The sequence below is a fragment of the Salvelinus sp. IW2-2015 genome, linkage group LG36 (assembly GCF_002910315.2).
Source record: "Salvelinus sp. IW2-2015 linkage group LG36, ASM291031v2, whole genome shotgun sequence".
Lineage (NCBI taxonomy): Eukaryota > Metazoa > Chordata > Actinopteri > Salmoniformes > Salmonidae > Salvelinus > Salvelinus sp. IW2-2015.
Window position 1 is genome coordinate 12,645,594 of NC_036875.1, and position 23,297 is coordinate 12,668,890.

General features: G+C 41.5%; 1 protein-coding gene across 1 annotated transcript in view; it reads left to right on the plus strand.

The window, feature by feature from the left end:
• The window catches only part of stxbp5l (syntaxin binding protein 5L), a 310,130-nt gene that overhangs the window by 175,817 nt on the left and 111,016 nt on the right, over nucleotides 1-23,297 (plus strand). Inside the window, 1 exon segment of the mRNA XM_023981480.1 lies at nucleotides 5,897-5,997. Coding sequence (XP_023837248.1) covers nucleotides 5,897-5,997 — 101 coding nt within the window.

Here is a 23,297-nt window from a genome sequence, read left to right on the forward strand (position 1 = left end):
CCGTCGTGAGACGAGTCACAAACCGACCGGGATCCCCCCATCAAAAAAAGCTGACTAGCATAGACCTAGCCTAAAGCATACAGGGATATCATATAATAAAAGTTCATGAAATCACAAGTCAAGACACCAAATGATAAGATACAGTCTTGTAATCCAGCACAATCATTTCCCGATTTTTAAATGTTTACGGAAACACAATATGTATTTCTATTAGCTAACCACCATAGCAAAGACAATCTTTCTCCACCATCTTCTTTTCCTGCATAAGGTAGCCACATAATTCGACCAATATAAGATATAAATGCACTAACCAGAAAAAAACTTCATCAGATGACAGTCTATAACATATTTATTGTAAGGCATATGTTTTGTTAGAAAATGTGCATATTTCAGGTATAATCACAGTTCTTACATTGCAGCTGCATCTGAAAATAGCGTCGAATGCGAGCAGAATACATTACAAGACCAACGTCAAATACCTAATCTCACTCATATAGAACATTTCTGAAAAATACACAGCGTACAGCAAATGAAAGCCCCAACATCTTGTGATCCACCCAACTAATGTCAGATTTTTTAAGTGTTTTACAGCGAAAAACACAATTAGCATATATAATTAGCTTACCAATAGCCCAGCAACAAACACAACCCGCAGTTACCCAGCACAAAGTTCAGCGATCCTTAACAATCCAAGCAAAAGACCTAATACTAACTTGACTAACCCTGATAAACCTTCATAGAATGACAGTCCTGTAACATCATTTACACAATGCAGAAGGTCGCTTGTTCAAAATGTAGCATCATTTAGCAGCCACAATCTGTAACTACAATTGAGTCCAGTAGCAACATTCAAGGCATTTCTGCCGAGCGCCGAGTGCTGTGGGAGAGGGCACCTAACTCTAAAGACTTAATTAATCGTAAACTTGAGACTCAAAAAATACAGGTTGAGACAGCAAATAAAATGGATTATTATTAATGCAACCGCTGTAGTTGATTGTCAAATTAACAGGGCTTACGAGACAACCCGTGTGCTCAGCCAGACCAGGCACGAAATTAATGCGGAACCAAATCCCTTTTACATTTCCATGCAATAAGAAACGACTAATTTAACCATCATAAATAGCTCTACTCTTTGACAGCTTCCATCAGAATCTTGGCAATTACCTGTCCCACAAAGAACGCCTTGCCGTTGTAAAACTGAACAAGCTTGAGCAAGGCTTTTGACTTTGTTAGTTATGCAATCTTTGTCAGAATGTGTGACACTGTTAAAAGGTTAGCGTGCATTTTCCAGTAGAACCTGGTTCACGAGAAGTTAATGTTCAATTTTCAATAGCTTACTGTCAATTAGTTACAAGTGGGTTATTGTGAAATTCACACTTACTGTACCTAATGCATCACACTCACTGACCTGAAGATCTGTTAGGTAAGTGAGTATTACAATTGCATGGTGACTAGCTAAAAAATTTAATATATTTTGATGCTTTGGTGTCTAATACACTGATAAATAAATAAATAAATATATATATATAGCGATGCTCCCCATCCAACCTGACAGAGCTTGAGAGGATCTGCAAAGAAGAATGGGATAAACTCCCCAAATACAGGTGTGCCAAGCTGGTAGCGTCATACCCAAGAAGACTYGAGGCTGTAATCACTGCCAAAGGTTCTTCAACAAAGTACTGAGTTAAGTTTCTGAATACTAATGTAAATAAGGTATTTATGTTTTTTACGTTTAATACATTTACAACAAAAAAACTGTTTTCGCTTTGTCATCATGGTGTATTGTGTGTCGATTGATGTGGGGAAAATCATTACTTAATMMATTTTAGAATAAGGTTGTAACGTATCAAAATGAGGATAAAGTCAAGGGRTCTGAATGCTTTCAGAATGCACTGTGTGTATATATTTATATATGCACTGAGGGTACAAATAATTTGGAACGCTTGCTCTTTCCATGACAGACTGACCAGGTGAAAGCTAGTATCCCTTATTGATGTCACCTGTTAAATCCACTTTAGTGTATCAGTGTAGATAAAGGGGTGGAGACAGGTTAACAAAGGATTTTTAAGCCTTGAGACAATTGAGACATGGATTGTGTATGTGTGCTACTCAGAGGGTGAATGGGCAAGACACAATATTTAAGTGCCTTTGAASGGGGTTTGGTAGTAGGTGTCAGGCGCACTGGTTTGAGTGTGTCAAGAACTGCAACACGGCTGGGTTTTTAACACTCAAAAATGTCCTGTGTGTATCAAGAATGGTCCACCAGCCAAAGGACATTCAGCCAACTTAACACAACTGCGGGAAGCATTTGAGTCAACRTGGGCCAGCATCCCTGTGGAACGCTTTCGACACCTTGTAGAGTAGTTGAGGCTGTTCTGSGGGCAACTATTAGGAATGTGTTCCTAATGTTTTGTACAGTCAGTGTATATTAGGGCTGGAGAACTGAGTATACAAGCTTAAWGTTTATGAACAGACAACATTAACTAAGTTATTGTGACTTTTACATTAACTTACTGAGAATTAGTTTCCAGTAACTTCATGACAACAAGTTGCCATTAAGTTGCTGGAATATGCACAATAAACCTCTTCACACTTCAGATCTTTACTGACACATTCTCTTATGAAGTTTGCTGAACGACAGTATCAAAGAAAAGGTTCTCTACAAGCATTAGCATAACCATCAAACACTTAAACAGCCACAACACTTCCAATAACAGTTGTACACATATATTTGACCAYGCCCCCCAAATATGCTAATGRGACCCACCAGTACATTGCTACCACCTATCAAAGCCCAGTGATGGTACCTTATTTTCAAAATATTGGGTAGCAACCAAGAGGTTATGAGTTCAAATCCCATTTAAGCCCCGAGTGTGGTCACAGTAAACGATTATACAATATTATTATGCAGCATACTGTAATGTTATAGAAATATCACCTTCAAGTTGTTTTATATATTTATTTATACTGGAACTTTAACAAAGTGCAGAAATGTATTATTGCCAATCTGTTGTGAGCTTGAGTTGTGAGGTTGAGTCCTAAGTACAGCAGCATACTGTCCTTTAACATTAACACCTGAATTCATCTATAAACATACACTGAACAAAAATATAAAGGCAATATGCAACAATTTCAAAGATTTTACTGATTGATTGTGATTGATTGATTGATTGTTCATAAGGAAATCTATGGATTTCACATGACTGTGAATAGAGATATGCATCTCTTGTTCACAGATACCTTTAAAAAATAAAAATAGGCGCCGGGATCAGAAAACCAGTCAGTATCTGGTGTGACCACCATTTGCCTCATACAACCCATTTGCCTCATACAACCCAACACATCTCCTTCGCATAGAGTTGATCAGGCTGATTGTGGCCTGTGGAATGTTGTCCCACTCCTTTAATGGCTGCACGAAGTTGTGGGATATTGTTGGGAACTGGAACACGCTGTCATACATGTTGATCCAGAGCATCCCAAACATGCTCAATGGATGACATGTCTGGTTAGTATGCAGGCCATGGAAGAATTGGGACATTTTCAGCCTCCAGGAATTGGTTACAGATCCTTGCGACATGGGGCAATGCATTATCATGCTGAAACATAAGGTGATGGCTGTGGATGAATGGCACGACACCGGGCCTCAGGATCTCGTCAATGTCTCTCTGTGCATTGAAATTGCCATAGATAAAATGCAATTGTGTTTGTTGTCCGTAGCTTATGCCTGCCCATACTGTACCATAACCCCACAGCCACTATGGGTCACTCTGTTCACAAAGTTGACATCAACAAACCGCTCGCCCACACAACACCATCTACCTTGTACAGTACAGTTGAAACTGGGATTCATCCGTGAAGAACACACTTCTTGTCAGGTATGCGTAAGTGGCTGCAAGGGAGTCMGGTGCAGGAGAGCAGGTATTTGGTAGCACACGGAGCCTTTTATTCAGGCGAACCMAAAGCACACGGCACAATGAACACGAAATAGAAAACGGGTATACATAACCCAGCGCAACCAGACTAACCAGCGCATACATCAAAACAGATAAACAATACCACACAAAGACATGGGGRAAACAGAGGGTTAAATATACAACACATAATGAGGGATAATGAGAACCAGGTGTGTGGGAAAATGAGACAAAACAAATGGAAAATKAATAATGGATCGCCGATGGCTAGAAGGCCGGTGAYGTCAACCGCCGAACACCGCCTGAACAAGGAGAGGCATCGACTTCGGCGGAAGTTGTGACACTTCTCCAGCATCCCTGTGGCCATCGAAGGTGAGCATTTTCCAACTGAAGACGGTTACGCCGTCGAACTGCGGTCAAGTCAAGACCCTGGTGACGAAGACGAGCACACAGATGAGCTTGCCTAAGACGGTTCTGACAGTTTGTGCAGAAATTATTTGGTTGTGCAAACCCACAGTTTCATCAGCTGTCCAAGTAGCTGGTCTCAGACGATCCTGTAGGTGAAGAAGCTGGATGTGGAAGTCCTGGGCTGATGTGGTTATATGTGGTCTGTGGTTGTGAGGCCGGTTGGATGTACCTCCAAATTCTCTAAAACGACTTACGGTAGAGAAATTAACATTACATTATCTGCCAAGAGCTYTGGTGGACATTCCTGCAGTCAGCATGCCAATTGCATGCTCCCTCAAAACAAGAGACATCTGTGGCATTGTGTTGTGTGACAACTGCACATTTTAGAGTAACCTTTTATTGTCCCCAGCACAAGGTGCACCTGTGTAATGATCATGCTGTTTAATCAGCTTCTTGATATGCCACACCTGTCAAGTGGATGGATTATCTTGGCAAAGGAGAAATGCCCACTAACAAATTTGTGCACAGAATTWGAAAGAAATGATCTTGTTTGGCATGTGGAACATTTCTRGGATCTTTTATTTCAGATAATGAAACATGGGACCAACACTTTACATGTTGCGTTTATATATTTGTTAAGTATACTTGTAGATTTACCATATTTTGACCGTAACTAGACAGAAACATCCAGGGGACCTTGACTCTTTAAATGTTATTAATGTCAATTATGTCTTTAAAAGTAAAATATTCAAAATTACATTTGACACCTGGGTTTTCTGATGTGCTCAAATGTTGTAACGTGTAGTTTCATGTTATCACATRTTGAAATGTTGCATTCCCATGTTGTCACATTTATTGCACATTCATTTCACAAAAAATCATATTCTGATACATATGTTGTCAGTCACGTGTAGTTGTGTGTTATCACATGTTCTTTCACGTGTGACATGTTGCTTAACAAGTTGCCACATGTTTTCACATTAACTTCACATTAAATCATATGTGATCACATGAGATCACASAAGATCACATGTTTACATTTGAAATTCATGTGGTTTTTCCATAAGGTTTCAGTCTTCCTCCCACCTTTTGAAACTGATTTGCAGTTATTATAAGTACCGTTCCTTGGCAGGAATATGCAGTTGCTCAGGGGTATGTATTGATCGTAGTTTGTTAGACAGTTTGAGAATCAGAGTTCATTAGTTCACGGTTTACATTGCATGGGTTTACATAGCAGTGATCAGCATAGTAATGATGGAGTCAGTGTACCAGGGTTGGGGTCAAATTGAAGGCAGTTCATTCAGGAAGTGATTTGTATTTAAAATTCAGAAATTGAAAAATGTTTTTGAAATAAATACTGTCTACTTTTCAGTTTATTGAGAAGTCATTAAAAAACAATTTTTTCCCCCATAATTTAGTTATTATTTCTGTTTACATTTACATTTACATTTAAGTCATTTAGCAGACGCTCTTATCCAGAGCGACTGTTTACTTCCTGAATTGAATGCCTTCAATTCGAATTGACMCCAATCAAGTGTACTGACTGTCTGTGTTCTGTTTGTTTGTCTCACCTTCAGGGGGCGCTGGTTACGGCATGTGCAGACGACACGCTACATCTGTGGAACCTTCGCCAGAGACGCCCAGCCATCCTGCACTCGCTTAAATTCAACAGGGAGAGGTAAGTACTCTATGTGTGGTAACACACACACACAAACATATACACACACGTATACACACACACACCCCAACACACACACACACACACACACACACACACACCACACACACACACACACACACACACACACCACACACACACCACCACACACACAACACACACACACCACACACCACACACACACACACACACACACACACCACACACAACACACAACCACACACACACACACACCACACACACACACACACACCACACACACACACACACACACACAGGACCTTGCCATTAAAAGCATCATCCTTTCTGTTTGACATCTCGTGGCTCGATGAGATGCATTCTACTTCAAGGCCAGAGTATGCCCAAATGAATTCAAGTTAGACAGAATAAATCTACATGTCCCAAGGTTCACCGTCAAAGTTCCCAAACTATACTCAGAGTTCAGTAAAAGCATTCACCACAATGCTGAATGTCGCAAACATCAACATTTCCTCATCTTTCAAAACGCTCTGGGTGAGCCATTCACACATTTTCTGCATGACCCTGTCTGCCCTGAATATGACAGATGTATTGTGTAGGTGTATGCTGTGCAGAATGTGGGAGCATGGTGGAGTTTGTGCAGAGTCTGGCTAAAAGGGTTCATTCATCTTCCCTTAAGCCTTCCAGGCAATAGAGGTGGATAGGGCATAGGGAAGAATCAGTCATAGATACTGTAGTGAATGGCAGAAGTGAGTAACACCCTAGCAGGGATTAAAACCTGGTTCGTCTCACCCAATATTACCCTAGCCATAACAGGCTTATGAAGGGGTAATTCAGGAAAAATATTGGTGTGAAAGACTATTCTGTTCTGAMATCTGATATTTTGTAGTTTTGGAAAATGTCTAAAGTTTTCTGGCCTCTCCATCTATTTTTGTTTCTCTTTCTTCAGTAAATTGTATGCAGACACCAATAAAATATTGGAGCAAAGTTTGAAAACATCCGAAATGATCAAAACAGCCGATACTACAGTGTTATTAACTGGCYTATCTCACGACTCTCTTGTCCTGTGGGGCAATCTTCAGGTGCTATGAAACAGAAAAAAGCTAATTCAAACACTTTGTACATATTGTTTGAGTGCTTGAAGAAGAGAGAGGGAAAGGGATGCTTTGGAAGGATCTGTTTTTGTGTGTTGTGAAGGTCTTCCTGTGTGAATATTTGAAAAAGAGAGAAACAGAGAGATCCTTTGGGAAGATATTTTGAAGGTCTTTCCCATTTCGACTCATGAATATTTATTTTTTCTGTGACAATGAAAAACGTCCTAACCTTTGAAGCCCCATCTAAGAAGAAGGTATGAATGATAGTGTTGTAAAGCTTTCATTATAAGTTCCCTTACAAAAAAAACACATAAAATTTGCATTTTCACATGTGAAAATCACAATTGTCATATGTGAAATAGATGTTTAGAGTTCATATGTTTACTCCACCTTTTCACATGAGTAGAAAAACATGTTTTTACCTCAGATGTGAAATGCAGTTACACATGTGAAATGTTGCGGTTTCGCATGTTAAAAACTTTCAAATGTGGAATTGCAAACCATTCTAGTGTACATCTCCTTTGCATTTTCACATGTAATAAACCTTCACATGTACAAATATCTAACTTTCACATGTAAAATTGCAAGTTCACATGTGGTGGTGAAATAGGGGTATTCGGCACACGTGAAAAGGTGGTGTTAACTTATTCCATTAGTAATGTTTTCACATATGGAATTGAAAATTCTGTAATGCCATTCTCTAAAAAGGTAACAGCCTACTTGAGTATWATAATTAAATTGTGTTAAAAATAATTAGTTCTTATTTCTGAGCCATCCATTCTTGAGTGTTACTGCTGCAGACTCATGCCTCTCTTCTTCATATGTTGGTCAGTGACCGTTGGAAGAAGTCCAGTGAAAAGAACAGAGAAGTTAACCCTCCATGTCTCCTTATTTATCTTTTTTAMATTTTTTAATATAGAGCTATTTTATGCATTGAACACTTAACTACTCTTCTACGTTAGAATGAGATTGAGTGTCTGGAAAGAGCTGCGCTGTTAGAGTTAATCAGTTAACTGAAGTTAGCTTTTTGGAATTTTAGTGCACAATTTTTTCATTGCATTGTCTGAAAACGTTCAGAATCCACAAAAAAAAAAAATACATAATCTATACAGTTAAAAACAACAATGCGATGACAAGACAAGTTTATCGATTTACCTGATTTTGCTCAGCGTTACTTCAGACAAAATCTAAACTGCAATATTCTTGTAATTATTTTTGTGTAAAAAATCTTCAATTACAGCTCAGTTTGAGCAAATTATGAATTTACGATTAATCGTGATCCAATGACATGGTGACATTTTGTGTTGATTTCACGTTGAATTCACATTAGTTGGCAACTCAACCAAATGTAAATCAAAACTAGACGTTGAAAGGACGTCTGTGCCCAGTGGGTAGCTACTTATATTCCTTCAAGGTTACCCTCGGTATGAAAGCAGATAATAAGATAAGAGGTATGTCATTCAACCCATCTCACTTACCGAGAATAGTGGATGTCAGTTTTCAATTAACAGGTCAAGGGAACTGTCACATTGAAGGTGGTATAAAACCTCCATTTACACACATGAGGTTAATTGTTGATAATGCACAATGTTCACAGGAGTTATGGCTGTGTTTGAACAGCAGTAAGTTATATCTGAAAGTGAAATACACTTCTGGAAGGCAGGGACTTGAATCGAGTCACAACCAGCTGCTCACCACCGCCACATCTCATCACACAGGATCAATAAACCTTGAGAAACAGACAACACTTTTAGATTCCACTGAAAATCCACCAGAAATCCCTCTGAAATGTTAATCTAGGTAACAGTATCTTTACATTATAAAGCTACTTTGTGCACACTCTTTAAAATGCTAAYGGTTTAGGGGTACGAGTGTGATGGCCTCCTTAATGGCCACTAAAATGCTACATTTAATCCCTTTTAGGCCGTGACAGAGAAACTTCCTTTGAGTCATGGTGTGTCTCAAGGCTCCAATGTTGAACATTTAGACCAAGAGTCAGACCCTAGAACACTACAACACCCATAATCCACCTGGTCTGTATTGGGTGGCCATTTTTCTCTCAAATCTACCAGTAATCTCCAAACACTACAGTCCCCARAAAGGTAAAATGCTGGCTTTGTCGTAGCCATTTTGCGTTCAACCCAATAGCTCAGTTACGGTCTTACTTAGTGGCATTCCAGCTCAATGTTTTTGTGTAGTGTTCGTCAGCCCTGTCCGAACGGTCACCTTGTGTGTGAGTGATGTTTAACACTCACTGATACCCCATGTGTAGGATTAAAGGGATGGAAAACCCTCTGGCAGACAACTCTTTCTTTCTCGCTATTTCTGTCTCCCTCCATTCCCATATCACAGAGAGCCAGACAGTCCTCAACCTTTGCCTAGTAATTGCCATTAAAGTCGTTTAAACCTGAGGAATTGAATTACCTTTCCTGGTGATAACTGCAGTCTGTGTGACGAGGGGGAATTGCAGAGCAGGGGGAAGGAAGGTGTTTTTAATAGATTTCCACTAGCCACCCAGGTGGGAAGTACATGGGTTGCAAAATGTAAAATGTCCGGGCATGATCATTCCCATCACCATCATATAGTACATTTTCTGTGATGGCACTGATTACTTATGTYATGACGCCAGTGTGTGTTTTGGTCAGTGAATTTTCACATCATGCAGATGCTCTTCAGTTGTTTGTGTGGATTTCAGTAACAACATCTAATCAAATCAAAGCTTATTGGTTGTGTACACAGATTTGCATAACAGATGTTAGTGCAGGTGCAGGAAACTGCTTATGTTTCTCACTCCAACAATGCAGTAATATCTAGCAATGCAATAAACCCCCAAAAAATACAAAAAATATCAAAAAACAAACAARAGATGAAGAAATATCAGAACCAGCAATATCAGAGTCTGGAATGTATATTTACATATACACGGAGTGTACAAAACATTAGGAACAGCGAGGTCCATACAGAAATGGTTTGTCGAGATTAGTGTGGAACACAGGAGGCTGCTGAGGGGAGAAMAGCTCATAATAATGGCCGGAACGGCGCACATGSAATGGCATCAAACACCTGKAAACCATGTCTTTGATGTAGTTGATACCGTTCCACCTATTCCGCTCCAGTCATTACCATGAGCCCGTTCTCCCCAATTAAGGTGCCACCAACCTCCTGTGGTGTAATAAACTTGACTGGCCTGCACAGAGCCCTGACCTCAATCCCATGGAACACTGACTGCGAGCCAGGCCTAATCGCCCACCATCAGTGCCTGACCTCACTAATGCTCTTGTGGCTGAATGGAAGCAAGTCCCTGCAGCAATGTTCTAGCATCTAGTGGAAAGTCTTCCCAGAAGAGTGGAGTCTGTTATAGCAGCAAAGGGGGGACAAACTCCATATTAATRCCCATGATTTTGGAATGAGATGTTCAATGAGAAGGTGCCCACATACTATTCGTAATGTATTGTATTTTTAACACCTATATTGGGGTGTTATAACACATCTGATGATATCTAACACCTATATGGGGGGTGTTATAACACATCTGTTATGATCTAACACCTGTATGGGGGTGTTATAACACACTTGTCAGAGACACCGATAGACAGCTGATTGAGAAACTGTTGAGCGTGAAAAACACAGTAGCTTTGCAGTTCTTGAAACAAACCGGTGTGCCTGGCACCTTCTACCAATCCCCCTGTTCAAAAGCATTTCAATATTTTGTTTTGCCCATTCACCCTCTGAATGGCACACGTACACAWTCCATGTCTCAATTGTCTTATTAAAGCTTATGAATACTTATTTAACCTGTGTCCTCCCCTTCATCTCCACTGATTGAAGTGGATTTAACACCTGGATTCACCTGGTCAGTCTATGTCATAGAAAGAGCAGGTGTCCACCATGTTTTGTATCCTCAGTGTATGATACACCAAATAAGCAAAGTGCAAGTAATGAACATTAAGAATGGTTCTTGTTTTCCATTTCTTTCTCTCGTTTTACTGACATTCTGATCTAATGAACTGAATGAATGCCTTTCCTCTATAGGGATTGTAGGAATGCGAATAAGCGAGCCTATAATGTGTACGCCAAATTTTTATTTGGCAAACGGATCTAATGAACTGAACGAAATGGTTCGATATGGCTTTCCTTTGTTTTATTCGACAACTACCAACTTGCAAAGTGAGCCGATAATGAGCCGCTGTATACAGACTTAGTGAGATATACTGTACATGGAAGAGGCTTAATCAAGCTAGTCGTCTTGATAACTTTTACATTACCATGTAGTTTACCAAWAAAATGGTCTCACGCCCTGACCATAGTTTGCTTTGTATGCGCTGGGAGGGTGCAGTGCGTCCTATGCCTGCGCTCCGCTCGTGCCGGGCGAATGTGGGAGTGGAGCCCAAGGTAGAGGTGCGCGTAGTAGGCACTAGATCTCCAGTGCTCACCCACAGCCCAGTTCAACCTGTGCCTGCACTCTGGAGGGTCCGGGCTAGAGTAGTTATCCAGCCGTGGCGCAGTGTGCCAAGGCTGCGTACCAGAGCTCCAGTGCTCTCCCACAGCCGGTCCTTCAGGTGTCTCCTCCAAACACCAAGCCTCCTTAGGTTCCCAGTCTGGTGGGTCCTGTGGCAGGCTGTCTCTCCGTCTGTCTCTCCGTCTGCGAGAGACGCACCAGGCTGCTCTCCGTCTCCTCCCTACAGTGCGCCTGTCTGTCCAGCGCCGCCTGAGCCGCCCGTCTGTCCAGCGCCGCCTGAGCCGCCGTCTGTCCAGCGCCGTCTGAGCCGGCCGTCTGTCCAGCTCCGTCTGAGCGCCCGTCTGTCCAGCGCCGTCTGAGCCGCTAGAGCCGCCCGTCTGTCCTAGCCGCTAGAGCCGTCCGTCAGTCAGGACCGCTAGAGCCGGCCGTCAGTCAGGAGCCGCCAGAACCGTCCGCAGCCAGGAGCCCGCAAGAGCCGTCCGTCAGTCAGGAGCCGCCAGAGCCGTCCGTCAGCAGAGCCGCCAGAGCCGTCCGTCAGCCAGAGCCGCCAGAGCCGTCTGTCAGCCAGGAGCTGCCCTTCAGTCCGGAGCTGCCCCTTCAGTCCGGAGCTGCCCCTCAGTCCGGAGCTGCCCTCAGTCCGGACTGCCCCTCAGTCCGGAGCTCCCCTCAGTCCGGAGCTGCCCCTCAGTTCCCGGAGCTGCCCCTCTGTCCGGAGCTGCCCCTCTGTCCGGAGCTGCCCCCTCTGTCCGTCGAGCTGCCCCTCTGTCCGGAGCTGCCCCTCTGTCCGGAGCTGCCCCTCTGTCCGGAGCGCCCCTCTGTCCGGAGCTGCCCCTCTGTCCGGAGCTGCCCCTTTAGTAGGGATGCGGCGAGGGTCGCCGTTCCAAGAGGCCACTAAAGCGGTAATGACTATGGTAGAGTGGGTTCACGTCCCGCGCCAGAGCCGCCACCGCGGATAGATGCCCACCCAGACCCTCCCCTATAGGTTAGGTTTTGCGGCCGGAGTCCGCCCTTGGGGAGGGGGGGGGGGGGTACTGTCACGCCCTGACTATAGTTTGATTTATGTTTCTATGTTTTGTTTGGTCAGGGTGTGATCTGAGTGGGCATCTATGGTGTATGTCTAGTTTGTCTGTTTCTGTGTTTGGCCTGATATGGTTCTAAATCAGACAGGTTCGTCGTTGTCTCTGATTGGGAACCATATTTAGGTAGCCTGTTTTGTCATTGTGGGTTGTGGGTGATTGTCTAAGTGTAGTGTTTTTGTGTCAGCACTATTATTCATTAGCTTCACGTTCGTTGTTTGTTATTTTTGTATAGTTTCGTTAAGTGTTCTCTGTGTTAATAAATATCAAGATGAACACTTACCACGCTGCATATTGGTCCTCCGATCCTTCCAACTACTCCTCCTCAGACGAGGAGGAAGACGAACCTGACAGACGGTGAAGTGGACATACTTGGTTTTTATATCCCTAAAGTAATAAAGGAACTTACTACAACACATTGTTACAGAAATGAGGGGCAGCTCCGGGAACTGAGGGGCAGCTCCAGAAATTTAGCAAAAATAGATACAGTCTTGCTACCATGGAAAGTTAAATATCTCTCTATTTGTGGAAAAATGCCGTAATCTTTTACTCATATCCCAGTTGACCTATTTACTTAYGGCCTTGCCCACGCCGAATGATTTGTCTTTTAAATTATTTGAGCAAACATATTTCACTTTATTTGGAATGGCAAGCCAAACAATTTTTTTGTTGTCATTTATATAATGAATATGAGTTCGGGAGGGAGCTAAAATTATTAAACATTAAAGCATTAAACCTTTCACTAAAAACATCAGTCATAAAAAAGTTATACTTAAACCCAAACTGGTTCTCCAGTAAGAATGTCTCATCCCTTGTTCAAAAATTGACTTTTTCTCTTTATCCAGATTACAACCTCTCACTTTCAGTTAATGGAAAAGTGAACTTTTTTCAAAATATCACCCTTTCTAAAACAAGCCATATAAAGCTGGTTGCAATTCCAGTTTCATCCTGCAGAAAAGACAGAACAAATATTACAACAAATAATATGGTTACATTTAAATATGCTAATTGATTAAAAAAACTATTAAAAAACTATTAAAAAAAACGATTTTATTTTTATTTTTATCAATTAGCATATTTTAGCATATATATATCTACATCGTTGCATATATTAGCAACTGGGACTGACTGGCAGGCCRTTTACTCTGGGCACGCTTTTCATCCAAACGTGAAAATGCTGCCCCCTATCCATAAGAAGTTTTAACTTAATATCTTCACAGAAARTTCTGAGTATTTACATTTTGCTCCCCTTTTAGCTGATATTTAATCAATGCAGGCAAACTTTTAGCAAGCTATTCATACTAAATCAGTTGTCCCTGCCCCTGTTGCATGCATGTCTGCACAGTGTTATATTTTCACAGCTTACTGTCAGTAAATATTGTACAGTAAATATTGGACTACACGAGAGTTGCAAGCCTGCAAAGGTTGAGTCATTTAAAACTTTGAACTGGTCGATTTGGTTTTGGAGGTGTGTCGTTACAGCAATTGGGCAGGGTTGGTTGTGGCCTGTGGATGTGGGGCCCAATGTGATATCTTTTCATGGGGCACAAAATCCCTGGCAGCGCCCCTGGCTGTACGGTATCTACCTAGATGTAATGTATATCAAAATATCACATTACTTTATTCTTGCTATGTACAGTACTGTAGAAAAAAAGTGCCATGTATGTAAAATGTGGGTAGAATATACATGTAAAAAAAAKAAAAAATGTAGTGGTGTGTCAATTTTGCTAAAAAAGAAAACTACAATGACCATAATCCATTGCACATCTGCTTGTCCGGTCTGTGTTATTTTACGCCTGCTACGGAAGAGACTGAAGAATGCGTAATTGTGAGGRGATATAGAGAGCAGCTCTTGCTTCGCAAGGTACAGTATCTCAACTTGAAAATACATGATCTAAGTGATTGATATTTGGTATTCAGGAGTAATAAAATGATGCCTTATTTTCTTTGAAGAACTGCAAAATAGTGATTTTTGTCAAACAGCGTAGGCAGCAGCTCTAAAGAGATGAGATTATGACTTGGAATTAAATAATAAAGTAATCAAATAAAATAAATATAATATACACAACAACTGAAATATTTTGTTAAAGTAGAGTAATGTGAATAAATTATGGTTATTAAGTGATAAGCAGTAATGGGCAGTCACTACCATCATGGGACTTTTGTTAATTGTTTTATTCTGTGTTGTTACAGCATTCAACTCACTAAATGCATAGTGCATTTAATGTATTTTTTTTTATCGAAACCTAAATAGAAAACCGTAAATATTTTTAAAATAATCAAACTGAAACTGAACCGACCTCAAAAAGCACTAATCGATCAGCACTAATTGCTAGTTTGGTTGTACACGTCCATGTTCCCAGTCACCTTGCTGTGATTAAATGCAGTGGTTCACGCTTTCAGTTTTGTGTGAATCCTGCCATCTATACAGGGTTTTTGGTTTGTATAAGTTCTAACCGTCACAGTAGGAACAACAAACTCTATGCACTGCCTGATGTACCCAGTCACAAAGTCGGTGCATACGTTGATACTATTCCCAGAGGCGACCCAGAACATTTATTTGTCGGACCAATGTTGCATAGTCCTTACCATGCATGCTTCCAGTTTAAGTTTCTGCCTGTAGCATCGAGTTGTGATCTGATTTGCAGAAGGGAGGGTAGGGGAGGGCCTTGTAGCCGTCCCGGAAGGGAGAGTAGCAATGATTAAGCGTGTTATCGCAGTGTGTAGCACAGGAGATGTGTTGGTACAAATTCGGGAGCATTTTCCTCCGATTTCCTTTATTAAAGTCCCTAGCATTGTTATTCACCAGGCTGGTGAGTGACAGAGTTGTTGYAGCAGTATTGCCTTGGAGGAGTTACCTTCTTTAGTTTTGATCTCTAAGAAGTAGAGGTAAGAAGTGATTCTATCAAAACAAAATGAGCTTCTATTTACCCTCTGCTTGTCACTGTCTCTCCTCCCCTCTCAACCCCTTCATACTCGCCTCTCCTCTCCTCTWCTTGACTTTCCTGAGATATTTTACACTGTGAGAATAAGCTTTCTTAATTTAACGTTTGTTTTGTAATGGAAGGTTTTTGGGACTTGCACCCAGACCTACAACATCTGAGAAATTCATGATCATGATCCACCCCCTAGATTCCGAGAAGTACGCTGGTCGCCAGAGATTATCCTGTATAAAGTTATTCTCTGTGCTTCTCGGTGCCTGGCTGAGACACTGAATTCCAGGCATCTCAAGAGCCAATTAGAATCTCACACCGCTGAGCTGAATAAAGGGGACGCAATACTCTTGGGAGGAGAGATAGCCTTTGCTCTCCTAATGCACATGGATGAAAGCTTTTCGCTCTGAAGTAGGGCTTTTATGAAGGTTTGCCAATTAATGTGTCTGAGTGTTTGGAGTGTGTGTACGTTTATTGATGTCCTTTCACGTCACTGTGTCTGGGTCTATTCCATAAAAAAATAGCTAACAGCAGGTTTTCAGTAGGTTTTTACTTGTGATGACATATTCTGTTTAGTCTGTTGGGCTCCCGAGTGGCGCAGCGGTCTAAGGCACTGCATCTCAGTGCAATCGGCATCACTGCAGTCCCTGGTTTGAATCCAGGCTGCATCACATCCGGCCTTGATTGGGAGTCCTGTAGGGCGGTGCACAATTGGCCCAGCGTCGTCCGGGTTTGGCCAGGTAGGCCGTCATTGTAAATAAGAATTTGTTCTTAACTGACTTGTCTAGTTAAATAAGGGTTACATTTTTTTAAGTGTTTGGATTGTACACAGCACATACACACACACACACACTCACACACACAGAGGAGACAAAATATGCATTTAATTTTTTCTGAGTTCACAGGTGGCAAAATCACTTAAAAATATCTTTATTCCTCTTACTCCTCTGGAATAACTGTGGGGTATCACGTGTCACTCCACAGTAGCATAAGTTATGCACACACTAGAGGTCTTCACAGGTCCAGGTGGACCCGATATACCAGAGTCCCGAGTCCGATTGAAATTCTAACTTCTGTTCTGTTTGAATGTCATCGGRTTACGGGTCTATGTAACTACAGCTTAAAGAGCCATGTGGACCCAAATGGACCCGACCACAGCATAGCCTATAGCATATTTATTTTTACACCAATAAGGTGAATTTATTGACTTATAGAAGTCCTAGCCAACATACAGTATAAAGACCTATTCATTAACCAGGACAGCAACTTGGCTGATAAACATAAAAAATATTGTCACTCGGGTCCAACCGGTTCGGGTCTGATTATTCTCGGGTCTGTTCGAGACCGGGTACCCTTTTTTTTTCATATCGGGTCCATTCCGGTCAGGTCTGATTGTCCTTGGGTCCGTTCGGGTCCTGGGCCAACTTTTTGGAMCCCTGAAGACCTCTAGCACACATAGACAAAGACATGGATGGTGATTCCCGAGCCAGCCACTGAACCCTTGGTTAGCTCTGTAACCACTCCTATGATGCAGTGCTTTACCCCTGCAATACCCACAGATCACCTGAGTGTTGACTGGTAGTCATCTGGGAATCATATGACAGATAACTGAGAATCACTTGTGTGACACCTGAATATCACACACTCAGCCTGTATCCTCTTTGACGCTCTACTTGCAAATTGGCAGATCGATCTCCCCATGCTACATACAGTTTCTTTATCAGTCCATGACTAGTAATCCAAAATGGCCCGCTCCTCTCATTCTCCTCTCCGCAGGAGAAACTGAGACTGTTACAGAAACAGATGGGAGGTCATGAGGCATGTGGCCGAGATGGTTAGAGAAACAACATCTTCAATTAAATCTCTCCCTCCCTCCATCTATTTACTTCATTACTTATATTTGTTCCCCCAGAAGCTCCTTGGCTGCCCAGCCAGCTGGCGGTCAGTTCAACCCACGCCTCCTCCTGATTGATTGATAATTATGAGCCGCGGTGACGGCGCCTCGTCAAGCTGTCTGAGTCAAACAAAGCCTTTGACTTTCACCCCATTACACAGTCACCCTCCGAGACCTGTGCCAACCTTTTTATTTTCTCACCCTCCCTTGTTTCTGTTTCTCCGCTCCTAAAGTTCTTGATTTCCAGTGACATTTAAATTATGCAAATGGTGTGTAAATGAAAGAGGTCGTCTGGGCACCATCGTGAGTCTAATGGGGTTGTCTGAAATGGCCGCCTCCTAACAGCTGATTGCCTGAGTGGGGACTGAGTCATGTTTCTCCACAGCCAAGGGCTTTGATTTCAGTATAGTTTTTCTTATAGTTAGAAGGCTCAGTGAGTTATACAAGTTGGAGTACTTAACTTCACTTTGATTAGGGCTCTTGGGGTTCATTTTAGAAAGAAATGTCCTTTTGTGTAACGATCAGGAGAAATATTAAAGSGGCAACAGTTGAACCTTGAGGAACTGCTAATTTAAGTAGTTGATTTTGTAGATGTCCATTATCTGAGTTTTCTCCATATACTGCTGGGAATCAGATGTCAATAATTATCCTTGCCAGCTATAAGAACTGACAGAATACTTACACATGTCATTGTGACATGCAACCTCACTCAACTTTCCTCTTTAGATTATGCTGCTGATAGACTTCTGGCAGCAAATCCTCGGGAAAGTGTGAAGTCAAATATAATCTTCCCCCGTTCTCTCACACACTTCCTCTCCTGCCCGTGGAGTGGGTAACAGGTGTGCTATCTCGCTTTATTAGCTGGGTGCTCTGCCATATATGACAATGACTTCAAATGAAATCCCAAGTTCAAGAACACTGGGAAATGACGGCACTCCAAAATCAAAAAAAAAAAAACGTCTGATGAAGATTATGTGGCTGAAACACTTCTTGCAGCAAAGCTGGTGAAAGCGTGAAGTCAAATATAATCTTCCCCCATTCTCTCAAACACAGACGCCCTCTCCTGCCTCTCCCGGTTTACCATTCCCCTCCCCCAGCACACCCAAGAGGTCAAAATCCTTTTTGAATTGTCTTCCATCTCATTTGTCTCCTATCTAATAATCCTGCGTCTCCCGGGTAAGTGGAAGTGGGGTGGCGAGRAATGGGGCCCGCTCATTCTCTCTCCTGGAGAGGTAATCAGCATAGACAGGAGAGAATTAGTGTGTTGATCTGTATTCCCTAGTTATAGTGCTTATAAACATGATGGATGCTAATGCAGACTGAATGACTGTATGAACACCCCACCGCCACATAGAAGCCTACTTCTGAATATATTACATGACCCCACCGCCACATAGCAGACTACCTCTGAATATTTTTTACRTTTGTACATTTTAGTCATTTAACAGACGCTGTTATCCAGAGTGACTTACAGGAGCAATTAGGGTAAAGTTCCTTTGCTCAAGGGCATATCGACAGACGTTTCACCTAGTCGACTTTATTGCAAGACTGCAACGCTACATAGAAGCCTACCTCTGAATATATTACATGTTACATGAACACCAAGCATGACTCGCTATCAATGGTTTATTGATTGACTAATAATTACACAGCTGATGTAGTATATTATGCACAACCTTATGTGTGAGTGAAGTATGTTTGTACACAGGGCTCTAAATAAAATAAAAATCATTGGTAGCACCACACAACATTTAGAAGCACCAGAAACATGTCTTTTATTTTGTATTATTGAGATATAGCCTACGTTGGGCCTATATGAATCCTACGTACTTATAGCTGTGCCATCAAATGTTTGCATTTGATGGCACAAATGTTTGCATAGTTTCCTATGTGTATCAAAAACTGTCCACCACCCAAAAGACATCCAGCCAACTTGACAGGGGCAGCCCCCTTGCTCAGGGGCAGAACGACAGATTTGAACTTTGTCAGCTCAGGGATTCGATCCAGCAACCTTTCGATTTCTGGCCCGATGCTCCTACCCTCCAGGCTACTTGCCGCCCCTGGGAATATATTATAATACATGAGTTTCCCTTATGGGGATCTACATCAAATCAAATCAAACCACCAGTAGTAGCAACCAGTGTTAGCACTAACGTTTGCTTTGCCCTAGCTAGTGCATTTAGCTAAATGGAATTTAGCTAGCTAATAAGMAATTAGCATTAGTGATTAGCATTATTTTAGGCACATGCCAGCTTCCTTAAACTAACTTGCGTTTCACGGAGAGCAAGATACACAAACTAATAGTATAATAGAGAAAACTTGTGGCTTCATATTTAGAAGCAATGTGGAAAGCCGCATCGTTCTTGTTTTGCAATAATATGTTGCGTGCATGAATTGACAGCATGCTGAGAGAATAAACAGCATGGAGGAACTGTGTGCTGCCTGCTTGAGATCCGGGGGGTGGGTTTTGGTGTGTGGCACAGGAACTGGAGGCAAGCATCTGCAGGTGTCAGCCTGTCTTGTTTGAGAAGCGTTGAGGGAAAATATCATTACTCATTTATCATTTTTTAAATGTTATTTTAATTGTACTGGTGCTCCCAAAATAAAACAGGTCACACAGCAAAATACTTTGTTGCATATGTGACCAAATTGGTCGCACTTYAGAGCCCTTATTTCATACTTTCAAGTGAGAAAATGACACGTCGAAATGGAGCCGGTAATGCATATAATCAGATGCGTCATATTACTGCAACGTAATGGAACAATAACGAAATACACAAATACACATGGCAGTGTGAGAGAGAGAGAGAAAAATGGAGCTTGCAGACGGGATAGCACTTGCCATGATAATTGCTTTCAACTGGTTTTGTCTGTGTTTTTGAGCCCTGGGCTCAATAGTTCAGAGAGATAAAGAGGGGAGAGTTGGGGGAGAGAGGGAAGGAAGTAAAGAGGAGATAACAAGTGAGAGACAAAAGGTGCAGGGCATTTTCTATCACAATGTTACTGACCACTTGTGATTAGCTTCTGTTTGTCTCAGGGTAATGATGCGTGACTTATTGATGACTGCTGCCTAATAGGTTGATGAGGAGGAATAATTAAAAACCCAGTGCAGTCAAAAACGTGATTTTCTGTGTTTAATACAGTATATATTTTCACACTATGAGGTTGGAATAATACTATGAAAGTGTGAAAATTGAGATAATTTCCTTTTAGTGATATACTGGTTTCACGCAGGATTTACGGTATTTTTTGCCTGGAAACGTGTTTGGCCAATGTTTATAGGACTCCGTTACAAACAGGCCAATGTTTATAGGACTCCGTTACAAACAGGCCAATGTTTATAGGACTCCGTTACAAACAGGCCAATGTTTATAGGACTCCTTTCGACAAGGCTTCATGCTGACTGCTCTCCTTCGGCATTAGGGTGAGCACTCACATGAGTGCGATTAACGATCGGAAGGATGAATCATTCACTCTGTGATTGTGTGGATTGCTGATCGTAGCGCTAAGTTATTTACCTTACTACTGGCAAGTTTAAACATGAGCATAGCCGCTTCCACGGTACATGCATAATAAACCACCCATGTAATTGTACTTCTGTAAAAATAAGCCACGGAAATTGGAAATGGATGAGCATGTATGAACATCCATGAAAATACATTACTCCCGAGGAATAAATAGCACAGACTGAACGAAGATTATGGAATAAAGTAGGCTTAGAGGGTCCACAGACAATTAGTAACGAATAGAGCTTATCGTTAGAAATATACGTTACACTGGTTAGCCACCGGCCACATATAGTAAAGGCAAACTCCAGCAACTAAGACTCCCACTCTGGCACACCAATTTTTTACATTTCGTAGCAATTATGTTGTTGTCAAAGCGGGTCATTTTAAACTTCGCATAAGTACGGCTGTTATCCTTCAGCACCCAGTCAGTAGTGATGTATTTGAGGCAGGGCATTACAGGGGTAAGCTGTCCCATTGCCGGCTCAAGGCAATGTTGACTCAGACGTTTACCCGTAGCGTTGAACACTTTATTGGCAAGGACTAGGCGTACGCACAGAGGGAACGGGACCTAGTCCTTGATCATATCCACTGATTAATATTTCAACATTTTAAGCATCTGACATTTCCTGTTTATAAGTCACTGAATCATTGATCTTCTTTAATCCAATTCGGCTATTTTATAGGTTAGAGGATTTTGTACTAATAAATGACATCAGCTGATTGATAGACTACAAATTAGGTTATATTCATTGGGGACAATGCAAAACTGCTTTTAATGGTGCTGATGTAAGGGGAGAAGTAGAGTTTGAGGGTTGGCATCATGCTCATTACAGATCATCAGGGCTCTAAAAAATAAAAATCATGGTAGGCACTTAACTAGTTGATCTTGACTAGTTTGAAAACATCTTGACTAGTTTATTATAACCACATCTTGGCCCAATGATATACATAGGGTAGCATAGACATTGGCCACATGGAGCAGCCCTCAAAGAAACCTCACCGATTTTTATTGTATTATTTGAGATCATTAGCTGACACAACGTTGGGGGGCCTAAGGATAATGAATGCCTACGTACTTAAGGGCGTGTCTGACCATGTTTCGAAATATGTTTAAGTAATGGCACACAATACAGCTTAAATGCAATTGATGATTTCTTGATGCTTTCAAATTTGGAAGTCAAATCTACACACTGTCTGTATAGGTCGACTTACTGGTTAAAATGGACTTCTGCGGCTGGGCAAGATAAGGGAAGTGGTATGGCTACATCCGATTAGTTGAGTCATAATCACTGAATCAGAAACATTTAGTATGCAATAATGTAGCCATAAATCAAAGAGTTGGCCTCTTGTTTTGCTCGATCGTGTAGGCCTATGCAACTCCAAAAGCCTGCAGAGGTTGTGAAATATGAACAGGAGATCAACCACATGCTTTTGAAAATAGATTGCGATTACGATGAAGATAGGTCTCCTATCGCCTGCTCCCAAAACACAAGAGTGTACACAAAGTGTACATAGGACAGAGATGAACCATGGATCCCAAGGAATGGCCTTTTTATATGGCCCAGTTTTTGTATTCATGGCATGGTTCGTCATTTCTGTTCTTCGACGAAATTCATTTATAAATTATTCTCTATTTCTGTATATTCCTATTATATCTCTAAATATATGTGTGTTGACTGTGGATCGGTAGGTGTGTCTTGTCTGTTTAATTAACAAAATAACTAACTATTGCTTTCAATTGGATGGCGCAGCCATGGCTGCACAGAACCGTAACATAGGTCTAATTAAAACATTGGCCTGTTTGTAACGGAGTCCTATAAACTGGCCTGTTTTGTAAAGGAAGTCCTATAAACATGGTGGCCTGTTTGTAAAGGAGTCCTATAAAAATTGGCCTGTTTGTAAAGGAGTCATAAACATTGGCCTGTTTGAACGGGTCCATAAACATTGGCCTGTTTGTAAGGAGTCCTATAACATTGGCCTGTTTGTAAAGGAGTCCTATAAATTGGCCTGTTTGTAAAGGAGTCCTATAACACATTGGCCTGTTGTATGGAGATCCTATAAACATTGGCCTGTTTGTAAAGGAGTCCTATAAAACATTGGCCTGTTTGTAAAGAGTCCCTATAAACATTTGCCTGTTTGTAAGGAGTCTTATAACATTGGCCTGTTTGTAACGGAGTCCTATAAACATTGGCCTGTTTGTAAAGGAGTCCTATAAACATTGGCCTGTTTGTAAAGGAGTCCTATAAACATTGGCCTGTTTGTACGAGTCCTATAAACTTGGGCCTGTTTGTAAGGAGTCCTATAACATTGGCTCTGTTTGTTAAAGGAGTCCTAATAAAAATTGGTTGTTTTTAAC